At 43.1% G+C, this 12956-nt stretch overlaps 1 protein-coding gene across 6 annotated transcripts in view; it reads left to right on the forward strand.

Moving 5' to 3' along the window:
• VWA3A (von Willebrand factor A domain containing 3A) overlaps positions 1–12956 on the forward strand; it is a 40584-nt gene continuing 27628 nt past the window's right edge. Inside the window, exons 1-9 of one of the 6 annotated variants that reach the window (XM_074597916.1) lie at positions 1–133; positions 5846–5964; positions 6590–6714; positions 6793–6867; positions 8147–8201; positions 8929–9027; positions 10085–10191; positions 10480–10605; positions 11912–12020. In XM_074597916.1, coding sequence (XP_074454017.1) covers positions 5950–5964; positions 6590–6714; positions 6793–6867; positions 8147–8201; positions 8929–9027; positions 10085–10191; positions 10480–10605; positions 11912–12020 — 711 coding nt within the window. In that variant the 5' untranslated portion in view covers positions 1–133; positions 5846–5949. Of the gene's footprint in view, positions 134–5845; positions 5965–6589; positions 6868–8146; positions 8202–8928; positions 9028–10084; positions 10192–10479; positions 10606–11911; positions 12021–12956 lie in introns of those variants that run through there. The other 5 variants (XM_074597917.1, XM_074597919.1, XM_074597920.1 and 2 more) reach the window with 5 other exon arrangements.

Genomic DNA, 12956 nt, shown 5'->3' on the forward strand with positions numbered 1-12956 from the left:
CGCATGCGCAAAACAGGGCGCGTCACGCTGGTCGCTGCTGCCGAGAATAAGCCGGTACTGCAGCTCGGGACGAGAGGCGCGGCCGAGGAGGACCCTATTTTCCCCAAACTGGTTTCCGTCTGCACAAATCGAGGTGGATTTGGCTTTCCCGGGAGCCTGAAATTGGTTTTTATTTTCGGCCTTCCCCCGCCGCCGTGCGGGGCCGGCGCTGCAGTACCGCGCTTGGGCCACGAGGGGTGCGCCAGCAGCGACCGTGCGGTGGGGCGGGGCCAGGGAGGGTCGGGGGCGTGACCAAGACCTTCGGGGACGTGGTCATGGGGGAAGGGGGCGTGGCGATGGGCGTTGTTATAGCGGCCGGGGGCGTGGTCTATGCGGGAGGAGGCGTGGTCACGGAGGGAGGGGGCGTGGCTGAGATGAGGCGGGAGGCGAGGCCAGGGAGGGCCGGGGGCGTGGCCGACACGAGCAGGAGGCTGGGCCGAGACAGGGCGTGGTCAAGGAGGGCGAGGGCACGGGCGACACTGTCCAGGGGCATGGCCGATATTGTCAGGAGGCGTGGTCTGAAATAATCGGGGGTGTGGCCACGGGGGTGTGTGCGGGTGGTGTGGTGGGCGTGGCCAGGGGCGTGGTAATTTAGGGCGAGGGGCGTGGACGAGACAGGCAGAAGGCAGGCCCACAGCACACACGCCACTCCCCACCTGCAGGACCGGCCTGCCACTGGGCAGCAGCACCCCACTAATTATCCCGCTCTTGGCGCTCATTAGGGTGATGAGCACTGACCGCTCTCAGCCCACTTTAGTCCAGCCAGGGACCATAACCACTTACCAGGCTGCGGGGCTCCCAGCTCTCGGCCCTGTCCGCACTTGCAGCCCAGGCAGTGACAGCCAGCACCTCTGCACCAAAAACCTGTGGAACAGGGGTTTTCCACCCAGAACAAGCCCAAGGGATGCCGCATCACTCAGCGCGGGACACCAGGGCTGGGGCGGGTGACAGCAGCGAGTCTGCCAGGGACCAGGGAGGGAGGCAGGAGTGGCATCTTATCCACAAGATAAGAATTGATGATCTTTGCTTTCCTGCATGAAAATGGGGGTTTTTTTCTACTTTCCGGATGCACAAATCCAGGTGGATTTAGCTTTCCTGGGAGCCCCAAATTGGGATATTTCCCTCCCAAAATCGGGGGGGGGGTGTGTGTCCCCCAGCACAGACCCAGAATTGTTGGGTTTGGGGTATTCTTGTGGCATGGCGGCAGCTCCCGCTCAGGGTGCGCAGCCCCACAGGGGAAAGTCCCCACTTTGGGGGAATCGGCCCCAAATCGGGATGGGAAAAGGGGGAAATGGAGAAGGGGGAAGGGGTGGCTTTGGAAAGTGCTTTTACGTCTTCGAGGGAGACTAGAGGGGAGGGCGAGTTTCTAAATCGTTTCTATAAACAGGCTTTCTTTGCATTTTAGAAACCTCATATAGCATAGACATTTACACTGCTGTATCTATTTACACATATATAGACACACTTAGAGAATACATATTATCTGTTTACACTTACATAGAATCTTTGTTAAGAGATCTAGACTTACGTATTAACACTTATTCTATAGAATATCTGATTAGACTAGCTGTTTAGACATATATTTTGACACTTGAATATCTCTTTATAAATATATCTTTTAAAAATCTTTTCATCATCTAAATTCCTTTATATCATATAGAATCATAGAATCCTAAGAGATATAGGTTTTTATTTTTAACTCCTTTTATATACAGAAATATTATTTTTCAATAGATATAAAAATGAGAGCTTGTTCTCCGTTTCATTGCCTCACAACCAGAGTTACAGGTTTTAACAATTTTTAACCACCACACACACACCCCAAATTTTCAGACATTTTGGGGCCGTGACCACCCTCTTTTGGGGGGAACTCCATATAACCCCCATATCCCCCACTCACCTGCTCCTCCGCCACATCATCATGCCCCCACTGATACTGCAGTGCTCCAGTTGATATCATCACCCCCCCAGACACACACACCCCTTTTTTTATTCACCCCAAAAACTGAACAAAACGACCAGACCCAGGGCTCGCCCCTTCCCCTCAGGGGGCTCCGCCACCGGCTGCAAACCTGGGCTGGGGCATCTCTCGAGCAGCACCAGACACGTCCAACGAGGCACCTGGAAAACAAAAATCCCCAATTATAGTTCAGCATGCTAAAAAAATAGCACAGAAGAGAGTAGGGGAATTTGGTCAGGCTCAAGGACGGGACAGTATCTAACCTACAGGAGGATTCTAGGGAAACAGCCTGAAATACAGCACAGCCTTCAAAAGCCAGAGCCATCTCAACTCTTAAAGTCAGTATGAAACTAATCGATGCCATTTTCAACATGTTCTTAGTGTTAACAGCAAACCCTTTGGCCGGCATCAGGAAATGCCTGGCCCCTTCCTCCCAGCGCAGTCGCAGGAGATCCATCACCCTGCGTGCGTGGTGGCAGGACTGGGCTGGGCTGTAACCAGAGTTGATGCTGGCAGACCCACCGCCGCAGCTACAGCCCTCACACTGCTCACCTCACTCGCTGGGTCAATGCAACCGAGAGGGATGGGTCAAACCATGAAGAGCAAAAGGAACAATAAAGAACACAGTTCAGTCATTCACTTCATGCTGAAAAGGTGTGCCTGTGTTTACATACACTCATTAAAAATACTTATACTATAAAAGTATTTGACTTTCCTCTGGCACTCGTATAGTTCACACAGCTGTGAATTGATACCATTACACTATCTCTCTCCAAAATACATAGTTATAATCGGACTACGGGTTTTTTTGCGTGCCACCCAAGGAGGAGGGATATCTGGCCAGCTGCATTGCCCGAGAGAGATGCTACTGGGCTGCCAGGGAAATGCGCCACTGAAAGCCAGACAGAAATAAAGTACTTCAGAGGACGCTGTCTAAATATCACGGGGAAAAAAAAACTGTTACATTCAGTTGCCTCTCTTTTTAAAGCTTTAGAACAAATACCTAACAGCTTAAGGACACCTCCTAAATTGTATGCTACAGGTATACTGGCAGTTGCAGTTTAAACCATGCAAGCCAAGCCAGTTTGCAAATTAAATACAATTTTAACTTCTAAGGTTTCATTTAGTACAGAAAAATCAAGAAGATAAAAGATGCCCCAAATAGTTTTACTTTTCTGGGGGGATGGGGGGAATCAAATCCCCAGTACTGCAATCCTGCAGGCTAACAAAAAAGACCGGCAGATTGGCAAATGCTTTTAGCTGTGCTGAACCTGCAGAGGAACATGTTTTTATGATGTCTCGACTGTTAACAACCAAGAACCCAAAGACCGGCCATGCCAGCAACTGTTGGAAGACATGCTGTGCTTGGGCCTTTGGAAGGAATTTTTTTTTCTTTTCCTTTTTTAAAAGAGAATGCAAAGGCTTGTTGATGGAAGTTCGTAAAATGGAACTGCTTTGAATGAGAACCAGTTCCATTTTGGAAAAATCTCTTTCCAACTGAAGTCAAAATGACACACTGTAGGTTACAGATAAAGGACATTATTGGAAGCAACCTCTCACCAAAACCGCATCAGTACTCACCGTCATTAGTTACAAGGCTGCTGATGCTTTGTGGGAAACCCTAGAAAACACGCAGAAGCAGTGCTGATTTGTCCCGTTTTGTCCATGTCTCTGACCTTGATTGCTTTTAGGACAGAGGTCAGTATCTCAGTAAGGTTTCTGAGTACTACCATAACATATTTTTAAAATATCTTTTGCTTCAAAGCTCACCTACAGGTTTGATGTCCCATCATACTGTAATTTGTGCACACTTTGCCATTTATTTGGCTAACAAAATGCAAGACTGGAAACTTCAAATACCTTCAGAAGGAAAACAAGTTAATTTGTCTGTATAAATTTTCTCGTTGAGCTCAGCTGAAATAATTTCCTGGAAGCTGTTTGTCTCAGACCTGGGAAAGGTGTGCTTTCCTGAATGCACCCGTCTAACCATTTAACATCATGTTCTGTTGTTAATCTTGCTGGCAAATGATACCAGTTTCCCAAAGATGTGGGTAGTGTGCACCACCACCTGAGCACCCTCCTCCGGCTGAGGGGAAGCTGCCAGGCCCAGGCCCTCCTGTCATACTGGGGTTTCAGAGCCGTTGTTTGACCACCTCAGCACACAACTGCGGATTGCCGTTTGCCCCAGCACATTCACACAAAAATGAACGCTGTCCTTTAAAACATTGGTGAAGGAGAAAATAATGCTGGAAACGGTGTCTGCAAGCTGGCTGTCCTGCCTGGGCGTCGCGTTGAGGCCTGATCGTCTGTGTCTCCTGCCCCAGCCTTTACTCGGGATTGTTTCCTAATTGGTTAGAACATTTTTCAATTAATGATTTCCGAACGAATGTTAATACAAACTACATAAAATGAGCATAATTTTCTTCACCTGTATTTTTGTTGTTGAGCAAGTTTATAAAAATAAATTGTCCACCAAAGCTGCTGGCCCCGACGCGCGCCTCGCGCCCGCGCCTCGCGCCCGCGCCTCGCGCCCGCGCCTCGCGCCCGCGCCTCGCGCCCTCTGACGGCGGGAAGCGGCGCCGGCTCCTCCCCCGCGCGGCCGGCCCGTCTCCACCGGCAACGCCGTAACGCAGCAGTGCCGCCGCCGGGCCGGCGCTGGGCAAGCGCCGGGTGAGTGCCGGGAGATGCCTTGGCCTGACGATGCTGAGGGGGCTTGGGGGATCCCTGTCACTGGCGCGGTGGCAGCCCGGGCTTTCGGGACGTGCCCAGGCTGGGGAGGAGGGGAACGGGGGAGCCTTTCCGCGGGTGAGGGGAGTCCCGGCGGACGGGGTGGTGCGGGCTCAGGGTAGCTGAGGGGCCTTTCCCGGTAAGGTGAGGAGAGTCCCGGGGGACGGGACGGCGCGGGGTCGGGGGGGCTGAAGGGCCCTTCCTGGCGAGGTGAGGAGCGTCCCTGGGGACGGGACGGGGCGGCGCGGCGGGAGGGCTGCTCGGGCACCCGCTGCTCGGGCACCCGCTGCTCGGACACCCGCTGCTCAGCGGAAGGGCGCGGGGCTCTGGGGACGGACTGAAGCGAAAGCGAAGTGAAAAGCAGGATTTTATGATCGGTTTTGCTCTGGTTTATTGCCTAAACCCGAGGGGCAGCTCACCTACGCGGCTCCACAGCCCGGCTGTCTCCCGCTGCCCGCCCCCTGCTCCCGCCGCGGCTCACACTCGGACGTACGGGTTTTGCTTTGGTTAATCTTATTTTCTGGTTGAGCTGTGTAGCTACTGTCCTAGCAGCTCTGCATAGATATCGTTAACTGCGTAAAATCCCGTAACAAATAACTTGCAGAATAGTTCCTAAATGTTTTTGCTATAGATGCCTAATTGTAACTTCTCTTTGCAGTTATTTTTTAATTTGCTGTTGTCTCACATGCAATGTGATTACCATATAATTGCTGACAATACCTTTTCTTAATAGTGTATATTCCTGAGGATGTAAGCTTTTTAGTCGAATACTTTGTCTTTTTGCTTTTTTTTAACAAGGCTAAATGTATTGATATAATGGATACGCACATCAGGAAAATGGCACAGTTGTTGGACAATGATCAGTTTTTTGAAAAAGCTGGGTAAGGTTACTGCTAGTAAATCTTGTTGGGACTTCTTATGTGGATATAGAGTAAATAACTGTAGCTCGTATAAGCTATGTACTATGTCACTTCAAAACATTTATCATACAGCAGGTGGAATCTGTGAACAAATGTCAAAATATAAAATGGTTCCCACAGAAAAAACTTGTAAAGACTTATGACAATACGGAAATATTATGGGTAATGAAGTCATCCCATAAAATTCATTGTCTTGTAGGGTGACCACAAAATCCAGTCTACAGGGTGCATCCACCATGGCAAGATCGTACTATATCTGATCTGGGACCAGCTAATGGATTGCTCGTAACACATATCAACAAGATGCAAGATCTGCTGGTAGGCGATTTTTCCTGCTAAATGAAGCAACTAGAAAAGTAACAGATACCCACTATAAATACAGAGTGGGGAATAAATAAGCTGATAGGCAACTGATATGTGTCCTTACGTATATTTGCATATATGCACAGACAATTTCACTAAAGTCATGAAACTACATGTAGTTTCTCTGTAGACATGAATCAGTCTGTGAACAAATCAGGCAAAACAATAAAGGCGGATCAACTGTTAATACTGCATTTTTCCTTAGAAAAGTGGAAGACAATGTATACCCCTTCAAACTCTGTGAGGTTGACTTTGGAGGTGGTTAATTTTTCTGCCTCTCCGGTAAATTGCTGGTAAATCTCTTTTATTTCTTTTACTAAACCCTCCTATTTCCTGTCTTCCTTCCTGTCTCCTCCAAACTGCACTCTCTTTCCCCTTCCTTTAGGTCACAATCTGAGGGTATTCTGAAACTTTCTTTTCCTTTGCATCCCACATCAAAAAGAGTATGCCAGTACTTAACATTATGTTGTTCTTGGATATGCACTGCCTACCAGCTGCCATCCTTAGGACTTTTTGTCACATTTGAACAGCACATTTCATTTCTCATACTGCATTTAATTTTTTCTTATTTGATTTATAGAGAGTACAAATGAAGAAAATACAGTCTAAAAAAGTGCAAACCACAGAAGAATGGCTAAGAAACTACAGTGTAGAATCCTTACAATTGACATTAAGGCATCTGATAAATGAAGGCAATATTATTTTGTAAGTGCGACACTGCCCTTTCTTTAGTGAGTCCTAATTTGTGTGCACCTCTGATGCTAGTTATGCATAGTGTTCCAGGAATTCAAGAAACGGTGTTGAAGAGATAGAGTTTACAGAAGAGACTGTTACCAATTTTGAGTCCAGACTTTCTGAGTAAGTATCCATCTTGTTTATGATTCTGATCTGTAACTGATTGTATATCCCCACCCCCTGTGATTACAGGTACTGCCATAAATCTTAATTTGTTATCTCTGGGAACTTCAGAGTATCTCAGCATTGAATCCTTTTTTGCTGAAATTTAGGGTAGGTAATAATTATATGTCACTACAGCTGAGGGTTTTTTAAATTTTTTAATGAAGATACCCGTGAAACAGGTTTTGAACTGAAGCAGTTAGCTCTTTTTAGAAAGGCAGCTAGTGAATGGTTGGATTTTCACAGGTAATACTGCATATTTGTGGGTTAGGTTTACTGTAACTTGGATTAGTTTCAAGTCATGGGTCTTGTCACGATATGTGAAAGTTAAAAGTTTTCTAAGTGAATTTTAGCTGTATAAATCAAGGAAACTTAAATTTAGGAAAACATTTAATGAATAAGCTCAATAAGCTGTAATCGTAATGGTTTTGCTGGTCTTCACAATATTTGTTAGACTGTTCCTAGAAGTGCCACTACTTCAGCGTACCTCACTGTGTCAGTCATGAAGATCCAGAATCTTCAGAAGCTTCACCTTCCGTACTTGGGCACTGCACCATCTAAGTAAACTATCTGCAAATATGGTTTAAAAAAGTAGCTTTTGTGTTTTGAAAAAGCAAGAAGTTTTTTCCCCCTTTAAAGTGTTGATTTAAACTTTCTGCCTGCCAAATTATAAAATCTATGCACATGGTATTAAAAATAAGTTGGTTGAAGCAAAACAATTTCAGAGGACAGCAAACGCTTTGTTTTACCTTAGGTTATACGTATTTTGAAATGAAATTGTTGAAAGTTGTGCTGCAGTTAGTCCGGCACTTCAGTGAGTGTGCTGCCTTTCAATCACAAGGTTATATTTCATGAGTGTCTTAAGCAGTAGTGCAATTTGTATTAAATACATCTCCTGACAATAACCCACGTGACGAACTAAACTCGGTTTTGCCTGAGTTTCTGTTGTTCACACATACATATGATGAAGCCAGCAACTGATAGAAAACATTTCAGTGATCCAGATTTTCAGACAGCTACGTATCTAATCAGTCAAACAGCTTTAGGAGAAGTATTTAAATGGTTAACCCTGCAACGACCACTTGTATAAGAACACTGAAAACAGTGTTTTTAAATACTTTTTCTCACAGATTTTGCATCTGTGAGAAAAAGGAGGTGATGAAGACAAAAGGTTGATTGTTACAGTGATACGCAATGCAAGAGAATGCCTTGGCTAAACCCGAGCTTTGCCTTTTGTCAGAGTGATTGAACTTTACCATCAGCGAGTTCAGTGGCTGTTGCAGAACAGCAGAAAGGTAACTTTAACTTTGCAGTATGTTTTTAGAAGTGTATATGGCATTAAAGAATAAATTAACTTTTGAATACTAGTGAAAAGTGGCTTCTGGAAAGCTTATGTATTTTCATTATTTACTGTGAGTTACATGTGCAGTGATACTTATCTTGACAATGGATTGTTTTTCTTGATCTTTTATTGGTATGCAGTTCTCTGCTTTCTAGATCTAGTCCTTTTCTTTCTCTTATCAGTCTTAATCATCAGGACAATGCTGAGCTTAACCTCTGACTGGAGTGGAGCTGTCTTGTAGTCCATTATGCCCTCTGTTGCATAGCTGGTTAATAACTTATTGTGCCTAGCAGTGCTAATGCTCAGGAAGGGGAAAGGGGATAGAGAAAGAAGCATCATTCCAAAATCTAGCTTCCGCAAAGTTGCCTCATTTAACCTGAAGGGCATGCTGTAGACAAAGTTATTTTTTATCCTCTCAAATAATTAATAGGTTGTCTTGGGAAGGAGGGACTATGATTCACTGGTAAGGATAAACTGTGAGACAGCAGGCCTCTCTCTTTTTTTTTTTTTTTTTCTCCCCCCCCCCCCCCCCCCCCCCGGCTTTGTCACTAGCACTTTGTGCTTAAAAGCTTAAAATGAAAAACCTAATATTTGATTTTAAATGATATTGTACAGAATAAACAATAAAATTATCGAACTTTAGATAAGCTTAGTATTTCCAATGACTTTTGTCTTTTAAGGTGTTTGGCCTTATAAAGGGAACCAAAGTTGGACTTATGGTTGATGTGTCTCATATGAGTTACGGACCTAGACTACTGGATTTTCAGAAGGACCTTTTGGTAAGTCATAATAAAGCAGACTTTGGCAGTTATAACATACTAATCAAGCTTTTGTAGAACTACAAGCCAGGAACTAAGTAGAAAAAAATCTGCTTAAATTCATAATATACAGTACAATAGACGATTTCTGTTGTAGAAAAGTATGTTTTAAAGGTCTTTGAAAGTGTAGTCTTTATTAATGTCTAGATCCAAACTCCAGTATGTCCCATAATAATAATACTTTCCTTATTAATATTTGGAAGTTTCTCTATTCTTGTAGTAGCATTCTCTATGGAATAAACTTGCCGAACAGCAACAGCTGTAAGAGCTCAAACCAAGTTCTACGTGGAGCTATTTATAGTAAATATAGTTTCTTTATGCCTTTATGTTTTGTCACAACAAGGCACACTTCACAGCTTTGGTCAGAACCTTGGTGACTTAATCACTTCCTGAAGTCCCAAAAGAAACTTGTCCGTTATTGTGCTCTTCATTTTTATAAAACTTTTGTAGTAAGGAAGAAAGATATGAGGTAGCTGTTTTACTATCTAACATGGAAACTGTACAGTTTCATTCCCTGCATTCAGGGATTATTTAACCTGAATTTATATTATCTGCATTTTTCATTTTTGTGTTTTAAATAAAACTCCTTCAAGAAAACTCGATTTCCACATAGTCTGGTTAGCTTAACCTTAATACCTGAACTGTTGTTTAGCCCTATCTGTGAATATGTATTAAACTTTTTTTAGTAATTGCTTGGTGGGTGAATATGCCCATTCTAGATCACGATGTTGTTTCATGTGCTTGTCAACTGAAGAGAAAAACTGGTACCAGTACAATAAACATTCCCTGCCTCCTGCCCCATTAACAAATTGGCTGGATTACCGTAGGTTTGCAGGTTTTGTCTCTGTACTCCTTACCAAATATGTGAATCTGTATGACTTTTTCTTGGAAGGTTTTCTGTGGTAGCTGAAAAAATTGCCGTCAGCTATTTTTAGGAAATTACTATTTTTACTCTTTTACATAATAACTGTACTAAACGGCATGGATAGTAATGCATTAACAATTTTTTATTTATTAGTGCTTAATAGACGAACAGCTATGTTATAAGAAGCAATTGTACTGCCTCTCATTCAGTACAGAAATTTCACCTCTGTGGGAGAGTCCAAAAAACATCAATGTTCGTGTGTAAGTAAGTTAATTTCTCTGAAAAATAAAGGTGTTTCAAACAAGGTCTCAATTTAATTAGAGCAATCTCTTGCTGATAATAAATAGCGGTTTTGGTCTTGTGCCCACAGTGATTTGTGAGCGGGGAAAAAAAGCAATTAGTTTTAAGTGCTGTCAGTGATTTCAAACTGGCTGTTCATGCATAAAATATCTTATCAACTCCTGTGATTTGTAGCAATTTTCATGATCTATCGTATTTAGTACCTGCATGATAAGTGTACATATTCCTTCCCCCCCCCCTCCCCGCAGGCTACATGAAGCGAGACAGTGGATACAACAGCTGGAGCCTGGTCAAGGCTGCAATTTGCTGAAAGCCTTAAAAGATGTCCTTACGATGAAAGAACTGAATTCTCTGGTTCTTATTGTAGGAAGCTGGTAAATTAGTTATATATCCTAACAACCAGATTTAACTTGATTACAGAATTGGTATAAGAATCTGAACTTGATACAAAAATAAATACAAAATTTAACATCCAGTTTTTTTGATTTTTAATTCATACCATTGAATTCCTTTATTTCTTCCTTTTTTTACCGTTTATACATCTTCTCTTTTCTGATACAAAGCTATGTTTTTCCTTTGCAGATCGGTTATCACAGTAATCCATTAAGAGTCTGCTAGCTCTAATTTTACATCAATAAAAATCCTTCAGCATCATTAAGGATGTCACTGAAAGGGTTCCCACCTCTAGGAAGATTACATGATGAGCTAGATTTTGCTGTAAAATAGCATTAAGCATTTAAACATAGCATTCTCTTTGTCATCTTAAAATGTCTGATTAAATAAATGAAACCAGGGTGAGATTATGTAAATTATGGACTTAAATTCTGCAGTTCTATTGTCATTGTTTGAAAATTTGCAGTACTGGAGTCGGAATTGTAAGAAAACGACTACACTAAGGATTCTGGTAGTGTTACCGTATTTCCAATTTATTCATTGTATTTATTTTAAATGTGCAGAAAAGCAATGGTGTGAGCTTGGTGAGCTTGATATGTAGGGTGATTGAGATTACATTTCAGCTAATTTACTGAACACACAGTGTTCGCTTAAAAGGTTCCAAGTTTTGCTTAGGTCTGCTTTGAACAGAAAGCAGAAGTTTATAGTATGTGCAAGTGAAAACTTCCTTAATTTCTGTCCCTAGCAGAAGTTTAGCTGGAAGAAAAGGTTTTTACTAGCCACAAAGAACCATCAAAACTCAGGGAATGAAAGCTGTGTGGGTCACTAACTTCTAAACACAAAGCAAAGTTTTACTTTTGTGCCATTGGAAGACAATGGACATCCCTACATACAGTTGAAGATCTGAGTTGAAAACTTTTCCAGCGCAGTTTGTCACAGGCCAAAACTACAAATCCTGACTTTTAGCTTTCAGGGCTAGCAAGGAATAATTTAGAACATTTCATCCATAAGCTGTTATGAACTGGAATAGAATCTTAGTGCTTTTATTATCGATCAGGTTTTCAGGACAGAACCAAACCCCGGTAGTAGTACCGCGGTAATGGTTGAAAGAAGTAGAGGAGGTCCAGTTATGCTAAATGACTGGATTACGTTCCCATGATTTGTTATTTAGTTCCCACTTAGTTTTCTTCCCTGTCTTCTTCAGTATGGTCTTTTTTACCCACTTGATTACTATCATTGTTAATATCTTCTTTTTTTTTTTCCCCCTCATTTATTTATTTGTATCAGCCCTGATCAGACTTTGGAAACATTGTCTGACTACGCTCAGCAGCGTATGCTGGGAAGAAAACTGCAGACTCACGCTGTTACATATGATTGCAGCAATCCTGCTTCACTTGTAAGTAATTGTGTTAATACTTACTTCGTTAAGTGTCCTGTCATTTGTTTCCTATTCAGCTGCAATGTCTTCTCTCGTATACTTGCGGGAAAGCTAACCTACTCATTAAAGATTTCTTGATGTAACGTATTTTCTTTAAAGCAGATTTGCACACATGAAAAAATTTGTTTGGAGCATTCAGCTTGGTTCATACTGAAGCTAGAAGTGGCAGCTAAGTGGTACTGATGGGCTGGGCAGCCAAAGGGAAGCAATTATTTCCAGATAATCATCCTGTGTGTTTACAGAGAAGACTTTGGGGCTAGGAGCTCTTTTGCAGGTGAAAGCAGAAAAATAGGGGACTTCAGGTAGGGAATACCACACTAAGGACAAGGGAGAGGGATCATAGAAAAGGCAGGGACGTGCGAGAGAGATCACGTGAGTATGGCAGTCTCTGGGATAGGAATATTTTTGTATGGAATAGCAGCAGTGCAAGACCTAGCAGCGTTGCTCAAATTACAGTGTTGATCATAAGCAATGGTTTGGATGTTAGCGGTGAATGGAGGAAGAGGAGGACAGAAGGATAATCAGTTACTTTTGATTAGCTTCTGCATAGAAATTTGTTTTGCTTATTGATTGCGTGTTTAAGCTTATCCCTAAGGCATGTAGTGACTTAAGCGGCAGGGAAGGCATGGTTGAAATCCTGGTTTGAAGAGAAGATTGGATGGAGTAAGGGTATTACAGTTATGGGGAAAGGGATTGCAGTGGTAGGTGGTAGGAGAGAAGGAAATGGGAGAGGTGAAAAAAGCAGCAGAGGATTTAAGAAGTAATTGTGGGTAGGGAAAGGAGAGCCTGATATTTATACTTGTAGACTTCAGTTATATGCCTTTGATCTGATTAGCACAAGCCTGCCTTCAAAGGAAGAGAAAGTGACTGGCATTTTAAGACAAGGTGAATGAA

The sequence above is a fragment of the Larus michahellis genome, chromosome 8 (assembly GCF_964199755.1).
Source record: "Larus michahellis chromosome 8, bLarMic1.1, whole genome shotgun sequence".
Lineage (NCBI taxonomy): Eukaryota > Metazoa > Chordata > Aves > Charadriiformes > Laridae > Larus > Larus michahellis.